Genomic DNA, 21,389 nt, shown 5'->3' with positions numbered 1-21,389 from the left:
CCTGTCCTCCCATGGGGAGCCGTTTCTGTCCAACGTTGCCCAAGCATTGGACAAAATGGATGCTGGTCCATGCCAGAGCTCCTGCAGCACCCAGCGGCCATCTCAGGGGTGTGGGGAGTGGCTAGGTGGCTGCGTCCGGTGGGTGAAGCTGCAGATCTTCTGCAAGGTGGAGCGGACGATGTACGAGGTGCGTGTGGCTCAGCCCTTGCAGACCTTGGAAACGGAACCGACTCAGGGTGGCTGGATCCGCAGGAGCGGGCTGTGGCCGGCAGCGGGGGTGCTGGGACAGGAGGGGCGAGCTCAGGCCTGTGACCACCCAGTGTTTCTTCGGTCCAACTGCCTAGAAGTTGTTTCCTACACAAGCAGATCTGGGTGGGACTCTGGTCAGATGGCTTCTTTGCACAGTTGGTGGGACAGCTGGCGCAGCAGGACCTCTGCGTTGGTGGCCTGAGCGGCTAGGGGAGGTCGGTGTCCGCCTTGGGCTGTTGTGGTCCGTGACGCAAGGTCGGTGTGGTCACACTGGGAATTCGCCTGCCGCCTCATGCACGAGCAATGTGGACGTGCACAGGGGAAGCCGGCTGGGAAGCCGAAACGCAGGCCGATGGGCTGCCCTGCGTGGCCGTGGGATCAGCGAGGACCAAGAGGGAAGTTTTCTCCGTGGGCCTTTCTTCTGCCTGAGGTCCCTCTCACTTGGAAGCACAGAGGCAAAAATGCCTTGGGATTTTGCAATGCCTTGGGATTTTGCAATTCTGTCTTCTTCTTCCCCATCTTTAAAGCTGACACCGGCACAGGGCCAGGCTGGCGCCTGGGCATCGGAGCGATGGATTTCCGAGCGTCGCTGAAGCCCGCCCGAGGTTTCCGAGCAAGCAGAGGTAATAAAGCAAACGCCTTGCGGCTGCCGTTGCCAGCAGATCAATAGGCAATAAACTGGATCCCGCTGCCGGGCTGGAAGGGGAGGACGGAGCCTGGCCAGGGCTGTGGCGGTGGCGGGGGGAGCGGGGCAGCCGAGCTTCGGAGACAATTTGTCAGCTCCTGCGGCCAGGAAGAAACAGTAAACACTCCTATTGAGGGAAAATTGCTTGTTTTCTGGTACCCAAGTTTCTCTTTGCCACCAGGTCCTCGGTTCATCAGTGCCCAATTTATCCTTTATTTGGTTTTCATAAATAATTCAGAAGAGTTTGAGTAGAATAATTGAGTCTTTTCCCAACCCTAATCCCAGACAATTCAAAACAAAAAGACATTTAGATTACAATTTGAGCGTATTAGCTGTTGGGAGATTTCCAGACAACTGATGTGCTTTCCTTTACAATTTCTCTGCCATTCTATCATTTCTAAAGTGTTCTGCTTTGATAGTTAATAATTTGAGCATTTCCAGTTCTTCGTGAAAAGACACAGGCATCGCTGTGATAAAGCGCGGGTGGGCGTGCTGCCGTTGGATGGGTGAGCTTATCTGTTTTCCAAGGAGGACTAAATAAATGAGGTAGCGAGATTGCAAATCCAGCCTGCGATGGGCCTTATCATCTTCAGGGAAAGAGATAAAATCGTGCTTATTTGGCTTCAAATTAAAACTACGCTGCTACGCCGATGTGAGCTGAAAAGCCAGAAGGGATGAATTTGGGGAAGACTTAATGCGGGAAAACAGGAGCCTGGGATCCGCACCATGCAGAGGAGGGAAATTCTGCCGAGGGCTGGTCCTGCCGCGGCGTTTCCAAAGGCGGAGGCTGCGAGGTGCGCATGGCATTTTGCCGGAGGGCTGTGCGTCCGCTGAGGATGTTGTGAAGCATCGGCGAGGCTGGGCTGGTCGTGCTGGCTCGGAGCGGTGCTGAGCGGCGTGGGATGCATGGCCGGCTGCCCGTGGGATGCTGCCGGGGCGCCCGGACCGCCGGAGCCATGGCCCCAGCAAACAGCTGAGAGCGCGAAAGAAATTGCCTAAGTAACAGCTATCAGCAAAGCAAAATGAATTTCGTTTCTGACACCGGGATTGGATGGAGCTGTTTCATTTCCAACCCTGGGAAAGGGACAGTCCCGCGTCCCCCAGCGCGGCTCCTGCGCTGGCTGCCAGGTCCTGTGCCCCGCGGCCGGAGCACGAGCCCGCTGCCCGCTTCCCTGCACTGCCGGCACCGCGCCGGGCAGGATCCTGGGGGAACCGTGTGTGATGCTGTGCTCCTGCGCCCCGCGGCATTGAAGGAGGTGTCCTCAGAGGTATCTGGAAGGACTGTGACGTCTCGGATATCCCTTCTCTTGTTTAATTAACATCTGAATATATTTTTTTTAAATCGCTGACGCTAGCAGCCTATTAAAAGGTTACTGTGGCATCTGTAACCATGCGTTTGTAGCACATGGAGACTTAAAGGAACCTGATATTTCTCAGACTGAGCCTAATTCTGACTGTAATGTGTAGGCTGTTAATTATGTTTAGTGAAGGATGTGCTGGGGCTCTGTCTGGCCAACTCAAGTCAGGTTTCTATAGATGTCGTCAAAAATGTCTCCGAGCAGATGCGTCGGGAGGAAGGTACCAGTACCGTCCAGAGAGGTCCCGACATAGAAAAGGTTGTTTATATATTGTATTTAACTCTAATTGGGTTAGCAGCTGAGACTCTGAGGATTAAACAAACTGACCTAAATACCGGTCTCAGTGGTCTTAGTTAGTGTCTAGTTTCCTGCATCTCAGCCGATTTGGTTTCCCAAATACTCCTCAAAGTGTGTTGTCCTGGGACTGAGAGTGTAAAACCGTGGTGTGTCGTTTATGGTGGTTCTGACAAAGCAGTGCTCGTTTGGAGAACAGACTCCGCGAGCGGATTGAACAGCGTCTGCAGAAAACGCCTGGCCCATCCCGGCCCCGCAGAAGGTAGCGCAGAGGAGCAGGGATGGAGTGGGTAGGGTGAGATGGTGTCCGGGCGTGGCTGCTGGCACCGTCGGGGAGTATTTCAGCTGGTAGCAGATGGCAGAGAGGAGAAATCATCCATTTTCATTTACGGTTTATTTCTGTACTGCAAGAGGCAGGATTGCTCGAGTCGTTGCTGTCAGGCAACCCTCTGGATGGAAAACCTTATTTACCGTGAGGGATTTTTTTTGGAATGAGTTTTCGTCGTGGCATGCTGGGGGAAGACTTGGCAGGGCCAGAAGTGAGATGGAGGATGAGCCCATTCACTGTCCGAGGGTTTTTACAGAGGAGGGGTCCGGCGTGGCTCTCATGGGTTTATTGGGTCAGGAAAAACCTCTGTGCGTTTGGCAGGCACCTACATCACCATTTAGCCAGATATTTTCCAGCTCTAGCTGGCTTTATTTTGCCTTTTGCTCCTCGGTGCGCAGTCACCACTGGAGCCATCGAGCCCCGATGGGTACCTTCTGCTTTTGGCTGTCCCTGCTCAGGGCAGCGAGGTGACGTGAGGGGGATGTGAAGGTGCTCGAGGCGGTGAGGTGGCTCTGTGTTTCCCACAGCTTCGTTCACGTTGAGAGCAGAGAAAGCATCGTTTCCCCCAGCAAGGCTGGACATGGAAAAGCCCAGTTCCTGTCCATCCCTTGGTGTTGGCAGTAGATGTTCGCCTGGCTATGTTAAAACATTGATCCCCTAAGAGAAAGCAGCCTCTTTCTTCAGTTTAATTCTGATTTTTGGTCTGTGTCTCGGCCGAGCGTGCGCCCTGCGGCTGGATTTCACGTCTGCCTGGGCTCTGGGACCCCAGAGGGGTTTGCAGCCGCAGGGGCTCGGGCTCTGAGCACTGCCTGGCCAAGCATGGGCAGTCCCTGCCCGTGCACCTTGTTCTCCCCAAAAACTGCCCAGACCTTACCCCGTAGGTGACATAACATGACACCACAAAGCCGTGCCACTGGGGACGCAGGCACCCGCCGCGCTGTCCCTTGGGGATGGTTTCCCCAGGGCACCCGACCTCTGCCAGACCCCTTCACCCTGCCTGTTAGATGGTTTTGTGTTTTCTTTTTTTTTCTTCCCCAATGCAGGTTTTCCGTACGGATCTGATAACGGCCATGAAGATCCCCGACTCCTTCCAGCTGAGCCCCGACGAATACTACGTCCTCGCCGATCCCTGGAGGCAGGAGTGGGAGAAGGGCGTCCAGGTGCCGGCGAGCGCCGAGGCCATCCCCGAGCCCGTGGTCAGGTAAGCGAGCGGGGTCCCCTGCGCGGGGTCCCCTCCGCCTGGCAGGGTGCGCATCGTTTCAGAGAGCACGTAAGGGGGATGCGCGGGACCCTGGACTTGTGCAGGGGTGCACGGAGACCTCCCGCCGCGCCCTGCCATGGGGCAGCTGCTTTCTGAGCATCCCTCTCGTGCGTGCCCGGCTTTTCTTGGGCGGCAGCGAGGAGCCGTGCCACACGGGCCAGCTCTTTGTTTGCTCTTGGTCGGGGAATTTTAAAAAGACCTGATAAAATCGAAGGGAGGATTAAAAAAATACCAACAGAAAACCACCCAGAAGGTCAGCCTCTGCCTGGCTGGTCTAGAAACACGTGGCTCTACCGCTGGCGTTTCGCGGCAGGGGTGGAGGAGTTGGCCCTTAAGTTGAAAACTTCCTTTTTTACCCTGGAAGCTGTTTGCGCGTTTTGAAAATGTGGTGGGCATGCTGAGACTCGGGGCTTGGGAAAAGGAGCCCAGCGGGTGGATAAGCATCTCCCGGACCATGTAGAGACGACGTCTGTCAGCCTAGATCGCTGTCTCATTAGCTATTTTAAAATAGGGAACTGAGTTTTAAAATAGACACTTAAACAGCTGCTCAGGCAAAAAAGAAACATGGGGGAGCTGCTACCCATTCACCATGTGCGGGGGATTATCCCGGGGCGATGGCTGAAGCCGTAGGGGAGAGGCTGGTGCTGCTGGTGAGGGGAACTGGGCAGATTGGGAAGGGACTCCAGAACCCGCAGGGTCGGACCCAAAAACTCACAGGGTCAGACCCAAAAACTTGCAGGGTTTGCAGGAGCTTCGTGGCGTGCGACCCTGTAAAAACACTCGTGGAAGCATCACGCCGGCGTGATGCTGGGACCGCGCATGGGAGCGGGGCGGCTGCGGGAGGAAGCGTTTTGCCGAGGGATTTGGGCAAAGGCACGGAGGCCGGCGGAGGCTCCGCTTGTCCCACAGCAGCAGCAGCTGCTGCTGCAGCTGCCGACCCCGCTTCTGAAGTAAACTTTTGTGTACGCTCCCCTTCCTTCCCCGGGGAAAACAGAGAAAGAAATGAAACTTTAATGAGTCTGAACACATCAAAAGGGAAGTTGTAAAGGGGACTGTTGAGTTGATTTAATCCTTGGAGGCAGGGGGAGCCAAAAAAAAAGAGAGGGGAAAAAAAACCCCTGTGTGTGGAGTATCTTTTTTTAGTTGTCTTTGATAGCTAACCGCAGTCGGGACTCGCGCGCGCTCTGCTCCCCAGCTGAGGACTCGCGCTGGTGCTATTTCCAGCTGAAAAGTGATAGCTCGGCGCGGCGGGGCGGCCGTGCCCATGTAAAGCCAGCCTGGACAGCGGGCTGCTCGCGGGCTCGGTTCCCAGTGAGGTTTTGCATCTCAGACCTCTGAGCCGGCAGTGTTGGGACAGACGTGTCCCTCTGCTTTTCTCCGTGCCCCTGTTTCCAGGGCGCCTCAGGGCAGCTCGGCCGCTGCCGCTGTTCCCGCGCAGGGATGCTCCTAAAGCGATGCCTGGTGCGGGTTGTGCCCCCTGGCTCCCCATCCCGCTCTGTCCTGCTCTAGCACCAGCCTTTTCCCCACTATCTTTCACATTTTTTTAGGTCGCTATTGTGTCTCCTCTCAGTCCTCTAGACTGAGCAGATCCATTTATTTTAAGCTTCCATCAAAGGCTGAACGTTATGTTCGCTGTCTGGAGTTGTGAACGTTTTTGTCGCCGTCTTCCAGGCTTCCCCTGGCTTCACCCACGTCACTGTGGAGATGTGCCCATGGGCTTCGGAGGGGACATCAGACCCCCCCGTCACAGCCTAGCACTGCCCACTCACCTCCAGCTTGGGATTCACTCCCACCGTCAGATCCTCCTGAAAAACCTCCTAACTCCTGGGGTGATTTTGCTGATTTGATTATTCTCAAGCTTGGCGCTATTCCGTAACCCTTGGTGAGTTGCCTCTAGCAATATTTCCAGCTCTTGCTTCAGTTCTTCAACGCCGTCTTGAGTTCAAGCCGTGCTCTCCAAAGAGTTTGTGGCTTCCCCTTCCTCAGCGTTAAACGCGGCAGATCGAGCAAGCGTGCCCCGTGTCTGCGCGAGGGAGCCTGACCCCGCGGTGGTCTCAGCACAGCCCGTGGACAGTGGGAACATCTCCTCTTAGGTGGCGTTGAAACCTTGCTGCGTCAAGATGGGTCCCATGTGCTCCTCTCCTACCCACCCATTGCAGAGGTCCCAGCCCATGTCGGGTGGTTCTTATCTCTTGTTGTCTTCTGCCTCTGTTCATGTAGATTGCTTATTTGTGTGTCTCAGTGGTTTTCCCTGAGTTTTCTTTTTAAAGGCAGATAATGTGTGTCCTCTTCTGCTCTTCTGAAATCTGATGCGTTCTCCGTGACCTCTCAAAGAGATTCATTAGTGGCTCCGTCACTCTCAGCTCATCCCAGGTGGATTTCTGCAGCTCCTTGGGGTTGCGACGTGCCCTGCTCATCCCGGGTTGCTTTTCCCAGGAGGTCTTTCCTTTCCTGTTGCTCCCTCTATCCATCCTGCACCGTGTCTCACCTGCCTGAACCACCTCTCTTTGCTGGCACGACAGCAAGCGTGGCCCGAAGGGCTTTGTCCTGGGGCTGAAGCCTGTTCAGGATATTTTGCCTTCGCTAGTGCGATGTGAGTGGAATGAAGCGCTCATTTTACAGCAGCGTTGATGGTTGCACCTGGTTTGTGGCCATGATGCACGTCCCTGGGGGACAAGCGGTGACAATGCCAGATTTTTTTAATCAGGACAGCATCTCTCTGCATGCACACCAGAAGGTACAGCAGAGACAGGTGTGCTCCTGCCGAGCTGTTCTCCTTCCGAGAGCATCCCTCCATCCCCCCAAGGAGGGAGGCCAGATGAAAACTGCGGTCCCTTTCGCATCTCCAGTGCTAGACAGCTCCCTCTTGCAGCTGGCCCTCCTTTCGAGAAATGTCGAGTGTTTTTTTCACAGAAGATGACTATATTTCATCTGCCGAAAGAGAGCAGACTGAAAAGGTCTTACAGCTATATTTACCTCCCTAATTTAATTAATTTACCCCGTCTCCATCCCGGCAGCAGTGAGCGGGTACCTCGCTGGTCCCACCTGAGCTGCTGCTTTTGCCACCACCCTGCGGCTGCTGCCCCGCGGGCTCTGCACCGCTTTTCCCTTTTTCTTCCCAAACTTTCCTTTTACCCCTACTCAAACAAAAAAAAAAAAATGACATAAGCCCAACAGATCTTCTATGTGTCAGATGTCCAGATTCCTTTTTCTGCTGAAAAAAAAATCCCAGTGCTGATTTTTTTTTCTAGAACAGGGAATTTGGAGCCCAGCAGCTGCCGCTCTTCCTCGCCGTCGAGGCAGCGTTTTGCTTTTCTCCCCAGCTCACAGGTGTAACGCTGGGGTGTGACGGAGCATCCTGCCCTTAGGTGTGCGGCAGTAGGGGATGGCTGCCCGTGGCAATCCGGCCCTGACAGCCGTTTCCATGTGAAATTCCTAGAGGCAGGCAGGGTGGGAGAAGCCCCTGCAGCTCTGGGAGCTGGGAAGTGGGCAAGCGCTGCCTGCAAAAAAATACTCAGGCCATCGCCCTGCGAGCCCAGGGCTCCGGTTCCTGGGCTGAGCAGATTTTGCCACGGAGGGTGCGAGAGTCGCTTCCCGCTCCGCAGCGGATCTCGCCCTCCGAAAAGTGCCTCGAACGCAGCCGCTGCTGCTCTTTTCGTCTCTGGGCGCTTGGAAACCGGCGCTTCATACCCGCACCCTGCCTTTAGGTTTTGTGCCTCCAAAGCTGAAAATTAGATTTTTTTGAAACATCATTTTTGTTCTGGAGCTCTAAAATGTCAAAAGCTGGGGGTGAGGCAGAAGGAAAGAGCTGTATTTTATGGAATGCTTTCCCCAGAAAGCAGCCTTCCCTAAGAGCCGCCTTAAACTCCAGGGTCCTTTCTGGGTTGGTGCAAATCACGGTGCCGTTGCGAGGAAAGTCGTGGGGGAAGAGGTGCAGCATCTCTTGGCTCGGTGTCCCGGGAGGCGCGGATGCTGCCACCGGCCACCCGCACACCCCGGGGTTATCAGGTGGCGCGGGAGATCAGCTATTTCCTCTCCGCAGTCATTTCTGGCTCATCACTACTGGAAAGGGTTTTATTCTGCACGGTAGCACGCCTGAGAACTGCCCAGAGCTTGAAGGGCTCCAGCGCGGTGAGAAAAGCCGCTTGCAGTCGGATGAGAGCAGGCGGATGAGGCGTCGAGGCAATTTTCCGTTCCAGCAGGCCGGCATCCTCTGCCCGTGCGTCTGCAGGTTGCTGGAGAGGATGCTGCATCCCAGTGATGATGGGATCCCACCTCTGCTGGAGCCCGTAGCCAGAGGATCCAGAAATGAGCTTTACAGCCCCCGTGTGAGCCCTGCAGGTGTTTTACAGCTGGGTAAACTGAGGCAGGGAGATTTCCACCATGAGTCAGTGGTAGAGCCAGGTACAAGGTCCCAGTCTGGTGTGGGGACACAGGTGGGTTCTGGATGCAATGCTGGGCCATCTCAGGATGGTTTGAGTTTAAGGATTAAGCAGGGTGCATTAGCAGGAAGAGTTACTGCAGGGGTCTCGGAGTGTCGGGGCTGCGGGTACCGCTCCTGTTGTAAATGGGAAGGAGAAGCTTTAGCTGAGCTGTGCCTTCTCCTGACACACCCCAGAGGGAAGTGGGCCTTGCTGGTTTGCCATGGAGGCTCTTTGGAGGGTGTGAAGCCCCCTTTGCAGGGTGGGTGTGCGGGGACCCGACCCAGGCTCGTCCCTACCCGCTGGCGGTGACGCCGGTGCCATGCACGGTGACACGTTGAACTCGCTCAGCGGAGCATCGCTCCCTAAAGCAGCGGCACCTACGTGGGTTTTTATGCACCTGTACAGGCTTTCATTCCTCCTTTATTTAACGATTTAACATTTTTGGCACACGGCTCCTTCCCCGGCCTGACAGGGATGCGGGCAGGATCTCGAGGTGGCTCTTGGATCTCGCATCAAGCCACATTAGTATGTGCTGTGGATTCTGTTTCCTGCGAATTTGCACACAGCGGGAGGATGAGCAGGAAGGCTGCTTCTTGCTGGCAGGCTTCCCAGATATTCTTGGCGTTGCAGATCCGTACTCGCACCGTCGCCGCGGCCCTGTTTTCATCAGAAAACAGAAAGTGCTGTGGCAACAGGAAGGCACGACCTCTGCGAGTACCAGCCCAGCGACGGCGGCGGCACCGGCACAAACGCCATCTGCCATGTTGGTGCGGCGTTGGTGTCACCGTCCTGTCCTCTCCCCTTGGTTCCCCTCTGGCCCCTCTCCTCCCACAGCCGCGCGGGTGGGTAAGGCAGCTCCTTGCTGCGCTGCTGGGCTGGTACTGGGCTGGCTGCACCCATGTCACGATGCGGAGCTGCCCAGCCTTCGTCTCCTTCGAGCTGGGTTGCTCTTTAGTGGGCTCCCGTCCTGTGAGGAGTTGCCCCAACATCTCCAGGAGGTCCAGCAGTTCTTTGGGAGGCTGCAGAGCTGTTGGCAGGGGTGCTGGTGTCGCGGTTTTGTGATATTGGCATCATTGCGAAAGGGAGGGATGTGGAGCAGGTCTGCTCACGGGGACTGTGCTGGGGCAGGGAGGGGAATTAACTGGTGCACCAGTAATGGGTGTAGGATTGGGGCACATCCCTGCCCTTCTTCTCCTCTGCTCCCAGAGAGCAGACACCTTGGTTCAACTCAGCGGGGCCGGCTGCCGCATCCAGACCACTCAGCACGGGGAGGGAGCGGCTCCGGCGATGGGAGAAAATAACGCCGGGAGCCATCTCAGCGGCGGTGCGGAGCGTGGTAGCGCCGAGGAGCTGTGGCCGGGCCGGCCCAGTGGCACGATGCGAGCGTCCCGGCGATGCCTGGACTTCACCTCGCCCTCCGCGTGCGGCGGGAGCCGTGGATGGCGGCCAGGCTCCTCTGTCCTCGTGGCAGCCCGGAGAGCTTCCCCGGGCTCCGTTCTCAGCCTGCGCTGTAGGAACCAGCACACTTTGTTCCCGAGTGTTGGGATTGGACTTCCTTTCCTCGGCTGGCGACGCAGGCTGGCTGTTGACTCATCAGCTGCTTCCCTTGGGCTTTGCTGCAGAAGGGGCAGGCAGGATTCTGCAGCAGTTTGTGTATCTTTTGGAGCAGAGCTGTTTTTTTTTTTTTAACATGATCCATCTTTTTTTTTTCCTTTCTTTTTTTTTTTTTTTTTTCCCTTTTCTCTGTCTCACCCTGAAAAATGTGCGCGTTTGGGGCTCGCAGATGGCACGCTGGCAGTTTTACAGAGGGCTGTTTCTTGGGTCAGTTATCCCCGGTCTGCGGCTGTCTGCCTTTAAATCTGTCTGGATTCTGGGACGCTTCAGAAATAGATGTACGCTTCCCTTTCAAGATCTGAGCCGCTGCTCTGATCAAAAGAAAGAAAAATCCCAATTGCCCTGGGCCTAAATGTTTTGCTCACAAGCGCTGGGACAGGGGAGCAGGGAGAGGAGAGCTTGCCGCCCGCGAGTGCTGTGCAGAGGAACGAGCCTGATTTACTTCACCTGCTACTCGTAATCATTTCTGTTTTACAATCTGCTTGACAAGTTTGGTGTGGGCTTTCAGCAAGTCCTCACCTTTATTAGTTTACTCCGGGAAACGTGTTAATCCAGCCTGTTCTTACCCAGTACCCAGCCGCTTGGGCTTTTATTTTCAGTGTTTGCTAATCCTCCCGGTGGGTGCCTGTGGTTTATACTGGATCGAGCGCACAGAAAGTCGAGTGTATTTCAGCCATAAATGTATAGAATGGGTGGACTCCATTGCCGCTGCTCCCTGACAAGGTTTACGGCGCAGGGAGCGGGCTCCGGTTTGGTACCGCGTCTCGCTCCATCACCTCTGCTCTCCGTCCAGAGCCGTGGATTTAGCATAGAGCCGGGCAAACCCGAGCAGATCCGATCGCCGCTGCTTGCAACCGCGGCAATAATTAAATCACCTCTCGGTGATTTAGTGCAGACAAGAAGCTATTACTCTTAAGTGCTCTTCAGAGTGATGGAAGGACCAGGAGAGCCCGGCGGCAGGAATAGCCGTGCTGCTGGGGATAATCTTGTTGAATTTAGGTGAAGCCCGCGTCGCTAGAAAGTGAGCTTTTACCGTGTTCCCAGGACGCTGGTGAAGTGGAAAAGAGCTGGTAGGTGGTTTTTTTCAGTGCACTTGCAGATGTAGGAAATGCACCAACCCAAGCGGAGCGGCACGCGGATGGCGCGGGAGGCAGACGGGTCCCTCCTGGTTCCGTGGGACGGGCTGTGCGCCGCCTCAAGCGACTCCGCGTCAAAACTGTTCTCACGCATTTCAGGGCTCAGCGTTGGCGCGTTTAAAAAGGCTGGGTGCCGCCTTTTCAGACTCCTCAAAGCTTTGCTTTCCTTGGGTGTCTGTTTGGAGCTCGCCGATGCTCAGCTCCGTTAGCGGCGGGGTCAGGGGGGATTTGCCCAATTCCCGATCTGCTGCGACTCGCGTCCGCAGCCCCGGCGCGGACCACGGCAGGCACAGAGCTGCTGCCGTTGCTTGCAGCCTCTGCCTCTGCTCCCCGTTAGGATGCAAATGCGCGTGGAGCTGTTTGCATTACTGAAATAATTGTGGAAACATTATCTGGCTGAGACAATTAATTCCAGATGCTTTAACGTGAGGAGCTTGGCTTAAGTTACATGAAGAAGCAACGTTTTTCATCTTTTTATATCCAGAAAACATACGCTCAAGTGTCCCTGGCTTCCCTAGTAGCAATTCCAGGATATATATTGCTTAAATGGAAATGAGCAGAACGCTAGCAGCCTGCTGACTGGGTTTGGAGAAGGTTGGCAGGCGGCACAGGTCCCTGAAGGGCCACCAGGTAGGTCAGGGATGCTCTGGGAGGAGGAGGAGAGCAGCACCCATGGGTGCTGCCTCTGCCCGGGGAGCAGATGCTGCCTGAGCATCCTCTGCAGCTGGCCTGGGATCGGGGGCCACTGGGTTTTGCTGGGTTTCAGAGCCAGAAGAGCCCCCTCCTGCCACCCTCGATGCCGCTCTTCAGGCTGAATGGCACAGAGGGAAAAGGGGGAAAGGGATTTGAAGAAGATTCCTTGCACGGCATCAGAAATGGTGTGTGTATTTTGCTCTCAGCCCAGCCGCTGCTTTTGTCTAGCCAACCAGAAAAACATCTGCGCTTTGCTGTTCCGAGCAGCCCACCAGCAAACCGGTGCCTGGCCGTGCAGCCACGGTTTTCTTCCGCGCAGAAGTTGCACAGATGAGCCCCGCGGCGAAATGGTGCCCGTCCTCTCCTCTGCCAGCGCTTGTTTACCGGGTCCCTTCGCCGGTCCGGGTCGAAATGGTTTTCTGGGCACTGAGTCAGAATTGGGACTTAAATAATTCATTTGCTGAGCTAAATCTCGGTGCGATTGAGGCTGGAATATAAACGTGAGAGAGACAGGGACGTCAACGCTCTGGTCTGTATCCAGTCTGCTGGGGATCGGGCTTTTTATGTGGTGATAAACGGCCCAGAAACGAAATTGGGAAAGCTGCCTGGGTTTAACAAGATGGCTGTTTAGTGCCTCCTGTTCACTTGTTTTCCTCTTTTTATCACATCAAAGAAGAGTGAATCACTTTCTCCTTAGAGGATTACATTATTCCAGAGGCCTGGAAGGACCCACTCTGGTTACAGGCTGTTACTGGAGGAGATGTTGTATGGAGAGGGGGAAACGGAGCATTTTTCTCACTGCACCTGTTAATTGCGGTTTGGAGCTTCAGCTGCTTTCCTGTCAAACTTCCCGAGCCTGCCTGTGTGAAACATCAACCGCCAGCGGCACGTGAGGGGCCGTCCTCCCCCCGTCCTTGGCATTTTGCGCAGAAATGGGATTGTCACAGGGGGGTTTCCAAACCCAAACTGCGAGAGCCTGACTGGTCCCGGCACCGAAAGGAGTTTCCCTGATGAGATGCGCGTACGGTGCCGGCAGCCGCGGGCGGCGAGGCTGCGCCGGGGCCGTGCCTGCGGAGCCAGTCGCCGTATGCTCCCGATGGCTGCGGGCGCTTGGAAAGCTGATGATGGTAATTGCCGATATTCACTGGATAGCGCTGGGCGTGCGGGGTTTAGCTGGGGAAAACAACGGCTGAAGGGATGGCGGTGTCGCTGCGCCGCGCTGGCCTGGGCTGGTCCCTGCCTGGCAGAGGATGCCGGGGTCCCTGACACATCCCGGGGTCCCTGAGCATCCCGGAGTCCCTGACATATCTCCAGCTCCACGGCAGGAGGGATGGGGTGTGCAGCCAAGGAGGGATGGGGTGTGCAGCCGCAGCCATTACGTCACCCAGAGCCACACTCACTGGCTGCCGGTACCCAGAGGGCAGGACACTGCTGCAGGCAGCGTTAACCCCTTCCTGAGCATCCCCAGTGCCACTGGGGTGACACAAAGGGACCCTCAGGGGGCTGAGCATTGGCCACCAGTGCGTGGGCAGTCAGGGAGGTGCCTTCTGGGCACAGATGCTCACTTGGTGCATCCTCCCGGGGCCAGTTCCAGCTGCTTTGTTCCCACCAGCCAGCAGCAGGAAGCTGAACGAGAGCTTCAGAGCTGAATCAAGTGTTTACCGCCTGCACAGGTTTTTAGGATGAAAGGTTTGCTGAAGGTTTAGGTTAGAGCAGAGGGTAGTGCCAGCCCAGCCATCCATCAGCAGAGGTGGTGACGAACCGCACGGTTACACTGCGCAGCTTGTTTGAGCACGGGTGTCCTTGGAAGGGTTGATGTTATGTTACCTCCATCAAGTTTTTTTTTTGCTAGGACTGTGCTTGTTACAGCCCCTGACGTGAGGATAGCCTACGAACGGCAGGAAGCGCGGTGGCAGACGGGGTCACCAGACCAGACAGCCACCGCAGGTTCCTCTTCCCAGAGTTTGGTGCCGGTGGCCTGCCCAGTCGCACGGTGTCACCGCTCTCCTCCTCGCGACCTCCAGCCCTTTCTCAGCTCCGTCCCTCGGGAGGACGCGTTGGCAGAGGCCGGGTACCAGTGGTCCCTCTCGTGGGGTTCCAGGACCTTGGTTTGAGGTCTCCTGTGGGTGAATTGTGCGAGGGAGGACAGCAGGGTGCTTGCAGGGCTGCAAGCTTTCAAGCAGCCTGCGCTGGTGACCGGGGTGCTCCCGATGGTACCTGGAGCAGCTTCAGTCGAGGAGGGAAGGGGTGATGTGCACAGGCACCCATTGGCACCGAGACCTGGATCCTAACGATGCTTCTAGGCTTCTCCTCCAGCCAGCTTACATGCCAGCTTAAACATCAGACCAGTTAAATTAAAACCTAACCCGTTTAATATCTTCTCAGCGTTCCCTTTGAACCCAGCTTTGGGGGTGTAGTTTTTGTCTGCTGGTTTTACAGACTTCACTAGAAGCCATAAAAGTGGAATACGTAGGCATAACGTGGTCGGGTCACCAAACGCTGGGGGTCACCAAATCTTGTCTGTGGGTTGCAGCTCATTACTGTGACCATCTGCCACTGTCTGCAACCCCATCCTTCACCCTTACGCCGCTGGGCTCTTTCTGACATCTGAAATTCTGCTCCGCTATCGAGAAGCAGGAGCATCTATAAAATCTATTAGCTTAAGTTCGTAAGAAGATTGGGACTCTGGTCTGAATGGCTTGCTAGATACTATTTTAATAAGCAGAAAATGAAAATCATCCCTTTAAATTGCCTTTTTAAAGGCGTCGTGTGCCGCAAGAGAATCCCCCCACGAGCGGAGCGGGCGGTAAGAGCGGTGTCAGTGTCCGCTGAAGGTTGCTGGTGGAGTTATCTTTCCACTGACTTTCCGAAGCTGATTTATTTATGGATGCTGGACAAGACTAATTTAGACTGGAACATGGGTACAGAAAAAATGACTGACTAAAACCTTAATTGTAATACAATTAAATATTTTGACTTTTACTATGCAGGATTAATTATTTCTATCTAGTGTATGAAAAGGGAGCATATAGAAATAAATGCCGCCTTCCTTCAGCGAAATGAAGCGTTCGGTTTACAGAGATGAGATTCACCGTGGGAATTTGCTGAGTGTGTTTTGTTACCGTCTGATCTTCTCCAGAGATAGCTGTGATCCTCAAGAGCGTTGGGGTCCACTCACTTCTTTTCCTCAAGTGCCCTTGAGACCCACTTTCCCACTAACGGCCTCAGGTTTGTTGTGCTTTCCAGGCTGATACGGATTTTCAGCCCTGAGTTTAAATAAGCCCTTGATGTACGGATATATTTTTTTTAAAATGCTGCGTCGCTGGCTGGCTGGGTAAATAAAGGAGGAAATGCTCCCCCAGTGTAATCGAGCTTCTGCAAATGGTTTGGTGCTCGGCGAATGCTTTGACTTTTTTTTTGGGAGAGCCGCAGCATCTCGGTGGTGGCCCGTCACCAGCCCGTGTCCCGGGTGGCCGGGATAGCAAGATGCTGGTGGGAAGCTGCCTTGCTGGAGTGCTCTGGTTTAAGGAGGGCAACCAACCCACCAGCCGCTCACGCTGGGTCGGCGAGAAGTGGCTTATCTCGTGGTGGTGGGCCTGCTGCCTTGGGGTGATCTGTGGTGGTGCTCGGATGCAGGTGAAGCCGTTGTGCCGCCGTGGAGCTGGGCTGATCCATCCCTTCCCAGCACAGCATCCTCCGCTGTGGGGGCTGGAGAGGTGAGCAGAGCTTTGGGGGTCACGTCGTGGGGTGGTGGGGATGGTGCTGAAGAGGACTCACAGGGCGGAGGGCCCGGGCACCTCATGGCTCCTGGGCTGTCTGGTGGCACCCCAAGAACCTGTTGCCCAAAACCACATTTTTTTCCCTAAGAACAGCATCGTTTGGGGAGCGTGGTGCTTGCTGTGCTCTTCAGCAGCGCGGTGTTTCTTTAGGGTCCAACAAAGAGGTTTCTGCTTGAATTTTTTAAAGATATTTTTGAGATGACGAAAATCCCCGTGTTGCTGTCATAGGGCAGTGACTCTGCAATGCACCTGTGTTGTACTGATGAACTTTCGGGCCGTGCCATCTGTTTCTGTGGTGTTTCCATTTCCGGATTTGGCATTATTTCTCCTCTGCCGCCTGCCCAGTTTGGTGCACTGGAGACATTCCCCGCTGCGGATTAAGCCCCACTCCTGCATGGAAGGGAAGCCCTGATGTTGTCCCTGCCCGCCCCAGCTCTCGGAGCCCAGCAGGAGACAGGCAGGAGATGCTGGCGAGGGCGGCCTCCGTGGTTCCTTCTCTTTTTTCCAGCTGTGTCTCCACTGCAGTGTGTCTGGGCAGCACAAAGCTCACAGCTTTCCAGGCTCCAATTTTGTGGATGTTATTGCGGATGAGGAGGGGTGCACAGCACGATCTGTTTTCTGTGTTGCTGTAAATCAGGGCATGGGTTTTTCCGAAGGATTGCTCTCTTGTGTTAAATTGTAGGATCTCTTCTTTCCGCCGTTTCTTGTAGCCCAAGGCAACTGTCTCTGCAGTCATTGATCTCGATACCTGAACGCTGAGAAGCTCTTTGCAAGTGTGTTAGCATGTGTCTGGGAGGAACGGGCTGCTTTTTAGGAACAGGGTTTTACCCAGTCAAGCAAATCCTGGAATCGATGGGCGGCCTCGCACCTCCAGGCATCACGTCCTGCTTGGTTTTCCCAGAGGCTTGAGGTGTCTGGTGCCAGCCCCTGGCACCTGGCAGCCTCCTGCACCCCTCGGGACAGTCCGACGGGCAGGCATAGCCTCTTGTACGGTGTGCTGGATTGTTTCCAAGCCTTAAAAACCTCGTGTGGGACCAAGTGCTGCAGGTGAGTCAGGGGTTTGGTCTGGACCAGGCTTCCAGCAGGTGTTTGTAGGGTTAGACAAGTGACTGTGTGACAAGGAGAGTCATTCGTCTCCCATCTCTGAGCATCATGTTCAGCAAAAATCCTTTTCCACCAGATATCTGCAATAGGAAGGCAGATCCTGCACGCACGTGTCAGGACTTGGGTGGGCACCGTGTCCTGCACGCCGGCAGCGCGGCAGCTCGGCTCTTGGTGGGCGAAATCGTACGTACCACATCATAGATAACCCAAAGAGGTTTCTGCAGTCACTGTCAGCATCCTCATCAAACTAAGTGCGTTTCGGTGGCTGTGGGTGCAGTAAATGACCTGTTCGGGCTGCCCCTTTGATGTGTACGCAGAGCGTTAATCTTTTTGCACTTTTTTGCCAGGCTAAAGATAGCAGCCCCTCTGTCCCACTGTCCCGAGCATCCCCGGCAGGCCCTGCGGCGGGCTGTCACCTGTTGCAGCCGGCTGTTGGGCGAGCGGCTTGTGTAACCCGGCTTAACGACGGCTTAACCGCGCTCTGCCCGCACTGAGCTGGGCCTAGGCTCGTGGGACGGAGAGGGTCAGCCCTTCTTGGACCAACGCACCTTGCGCCAGCGACTCCTCTGTGTTTTAGGGGATGGGGAGCTCCTTGGATGAGAGTCCTGAAGCCTGACGGGAGCAGGCATGGTTTCGGTGTTATTACCGCTGTCTGCGTTAAATACAGACGTTGCTGAACCCCCAAGCCCTGTCCTAGATTACAGTGAGTTTTAAAATCTGGGGGCTGAGAGCTGTCTTTTCATGGGGTTATTTTCAGATCCTGAACTGAAACTTGGAGGTGTCTTCAGGGCATGTGGGCACATCTTTGTTTTCAATTTACTGGTGAGAAAAGCAAGGCAAAAGAGGCAAAAAGGACGCTTTTCTTCTTATTTTCCTCTCTGAGCAATCAGTTGCAAGATAGAAGTCTTGCAGGAGCCAACGGGCTTCCCAGCCGGTGCCGGCGCAAGAGGAGGGTTGGATCCTCCGGCTTTTCGTGTCCAGCTCGTTCTCTGCTCGCGTGTCATTACCTGTCTTGCCATCGATTGCTCAGAGACGAAAACGAGAAGCTGAGCGGCGCTGAAGCGTACGGTGTGCCGGAGGCATCCCGCCTGCGTCGACGCGGGGCTCGGTCGCGGGGGGCTTGGCCGGAGGGGGGTTTCACATCGGAGGCTGCTCTGCCTGCAAAGGGGGCTGTGGGGAGCGGATACCGGCGCAGAGCGGGCTGGGCGTCTCGTGTGGGCAGGCCAGCGCCACGGTCTGGTCTCTGTTGTGCCCTGGTAAATTAACAGGAGTTGATTGAGGAGTTGATGGCTGGAGGAGTCACTGTTGCTCTCAGTGATTGGACTGTTGCATCCATTTGGCCTCATTTTTCTTGTGTAAAGAGTTAATTTCTGTAGATGAATGGGAAAACTGCTGCTGTAGGTAAAGGAAAGGTGCCACGGACCTGTTCTGGGACCCGTTCTGAGCCCATCGGTTGACTTTGAGGCAGTGGGGCTGGGAGCGAAGAGCCTGGCCAAGACCACCCGTATCGTCGGGGAGAGGGCAGCAAGCGAAGCTGGGCGGCTTCTGGTCGCCAAACGCTGTAATTCATTTTCCCTACAGTCAAGTCTCGGGCCAGGCGAGAGCATCACTATTCGTAACAGCCCTGATCCTGTGCTTGCACATCCTTTCCCCGTCAGATTTCCCAGTTTCACAGGCAGGACAGTGTATTTCTCTGAAGTTGGCTATTTCTGCCCTGAAGTGCCATTCCTGCGCGCGTCTCTCTGCGAGCCCCGTGAGGAGAAACAATCCTCCAGCATCAGCAGGAGCAACGTGAGGCTGGTCGAGTTATTTGACGGGGGAATCCAAACACGTAGGAGGCTGCTGCCACTGGGCTGGTGGTAATTCAAGGTGATGAGGAAGAAAGGAGCCACACAAAGTGGAAAAATGGCTTAATTTCTGATGGTGTGAGGGGAAATTGCAGAGCTCTTGACAAGCAGGCATGTTCCCATGGAGAGCCCGGCACAGAGCTGCCCGCTCCGTGCTTCCCCGGGGCTGCTCTGCAGCGTGGAGCCGTGCGGGGCGCGGGCTGGTTCCTACCGAAAAGCGTCAGTGGGCGTTTAGGAAGAATAAGATGTGATGGCAGAGCCTGCGTGTGGCACTGATACCGGTTTTGTTCCTGAAGGGATTGGTGTTGTATGATCAGTCTGAAGGGGAGAATACACTGAGGCAGATGGAGGCACAGGACAGAAACCAAATTCCTGATTCCCGGACCGCTCCGTCCCGTCCTGTTCGCAGCTGGAGGCAGGTGGGCATGGCACTGTGTAGGAAGCCAGCCCAGTGGGAGCCGGAGCCATGCCATGGCAGGATGCGGGCTGGCCCACGGCGGGAGGCGGGATGCCGGACCCATGCTGCCGTGCTCCCATCTCCCTGCACCGCTTTTCTCTGGGACACTGGAAAAAGCACAAGCTCCAGGTTTGAGGTCCCAGAAAGGAGAGCTGGCAGTCGGGCTGTGCTCAGCTTTTTCTGAAAATCATCTTGTTTTGATGCATCCCGACTCAAACCGTCATGTAGGGTGCCCAGACCAGCAGTCTCTGGGAAGGTGCTTGTGTCCAGGTTGTGGTCCTCAGAGCATCCGAGGCACAGGAGACAACACCAAGTGAGCAAAAACCCCTTTGATTTTGCTGGGCTTGCTTTTGCCCTTAGAGTCAGGTTTGTACATGGCATGGTCTCACCCTCTGTGGCAAGAAATGAGATAACTTTTATGAGTTGTAGCTCTTTCTCAACCTCTCCATCTTTTCTTCCAGGATCATACCCCAGCTGGAGAACTTGCCTTCGGAGGTTTCACCGAGTAGCCTGCCTGGCTCTGAGATTTCGGAAGCTACAAGGACCTACTTGCAAGGAGTGAGTCGCTATGACCTGGATGAGCTCGATGCTTGCTGGTTGGAACTTGTTAATATGGAGCTCAAGGAGATGGGTGAGTATTGCTGCTGTTTTTCTCCTTGCCTGGGCATCCCAGCGTGGACATTCAGTCTTTTGAAGTAATTGTGTGGAATCGTTTGTAGAAGAACCGACAGATCCAGGTCACTCAGGACCGTGCTATGATTGCGTGACGGTCGTTATCTCCTGTACTCATCCCTGCAGCGTCTGTACTGCAGGAGGAGGTGTGGTCAGGATGGGTGTGCTGAGCCTGACTCCTTTTCCTTTGACTGGCCACACCTGAAAGCGTTTCTCCAACGTTTCTCCAACTGTAGCCAGCTGGGCAGACGGAGTCGGAGGGAAGAGGATTTCCCTTGTCAAAATGTTTCATTCTCTGAAATGCTGGTCCCTCCTTTCCCAGGTCTCTAACTATCACAGCAGAACATTGCCCACATCACTGCTGTTAAATCCCTGCACATTTTTAAAACCCATTAGCGCATTTCGGTTGAGCGCAAGTGCCTGGACTTGGAATTTGACCACTGGCATGAGTCCTTAGCACCGTCTGCTGGGCAGGTTTGCTGGCACAGGCACGTGGGTGTGTAGTCCTACCAGGCTGGGGAGGGATTTTCCAGTCCTTGTTGGGTAAGGGTTGCTGTGGTGTGGCTGCTGCTACGCAGGTAAAAATAACAACACAATAAAACATTCGCCTTGCGAGGTCACAGTTCATTACTGTGATCTCCGGGACCTTCAGAAAGTTGTAGAGGCTGCTTTTAGAGTCTGGCTAATTATCTGTCGCCGGTATCCTGTGTATTGGATTCCCGTAATCTCGGTGTTGTGAAGCCCATGGTATCACTAGCAAGTGGCACTCAGCTTTGCCCTCGTTAACTGGTCCTGTGTGGGCAGCCACAGCTGTGTCATTAGCACACGCAGGTTTTGAGATGCCGAGAGCCAAGGTCAGGTCCTTGGGCAGAGCAGAGGGTGGCTTGCAGAGTGGCTCGATCCCGCTCGGGTGCCTTGCATCAAGAAACCGGCTTGTACCTCAGCAGGCGTCCTTCTGACTCCGCCGGGCTTCCGCTGCATCTGCTGCTGCATTTCCCTTGCCGTCTCCACAGCTGGGTGCCGTCAGAGGCATCTCTGGGCTCCGGAGAAGGGCTGTCCGTATTTCCACTTCTGCACGTCTCGTAAGACTCTCAAAAGGCAGCGGGAAGCGATTTGGCTTCTCCAGCTCAGTTGGGTTAGACTTGGCTCACTTCGTTATTTCTTCGAAGCGTTAGGTTACAAATGCCATGTCTTCAGTGGCTTCCAGACGTGGAGCTCCCACGCTGGTGGATAACTGGAAGGCTGAGATGAGACGGGTACCATCAGTGGAACCTGGGGGAGAGAGGTGGCTTCTCCAGCAACGTGGCCTCAGGAGCATGTTGGATTTGGGAGGGGGAGCCTGAGCATCATCACAGACATACAACCCAGCCTTAAATATCCTTTTTTTCTGGTGACTTGAAAGGGAAAGCGCATGACATTGATTAATAATCCATCCCCGGCGCCGCGGGGAGCTGGGGCGCTGGTGGGTAGGGAGCGGGACGGGTGCTG

The 21,389-nt window shown here is 55.1% G+C and overlaps 1 protein-coding gene across 3 annotated transcripts in view; it reads left to right on the top strand.

Annotated features, from left to right (window-relative positions):
• JADE2 (jade family PHD finger 2) overlaps positions 1-21,389 on the top strand; it is a 73,139-nt gene that overhangs the window by 21,286 nt on the left and 30,464 nt on the right. For all 3 annotated transcript variants that reach the window (XM_086759194.1, XM_086759195.1, XM_086759193.1), the window contains 2 exons: positions 3,958-4,115; positions 19,691-19,860. In XM_086759194.1, the coding sequence (XP_086615320.1) occupies positions 3,958-4,115; positions 19,691-19,860 (328 nt within the window). The remainder of the gene's footprint in view (positions 1-3,957; positions 4,116-19,690; positions 19,861-21,389) is intronic.

This window comes from Chlamydotis macqueenii, chromosome 14, assembly GCF_036417535.1.
Source record: "Chlamydotis macqueenii isolate bChlMac1 chromosome 14, bChlMac1.mat, whole genome shotgun sequence".
Taxonomy (NCBI): Eukaryota; Metazoa; Chordata; class Aves; order Otidiformes; family Otididae; genus Chlamydotis; species Chlamydotis macqueenii.
This window is presented reverse-complemented; position numbering and strand designations above follow the sequence as displayed.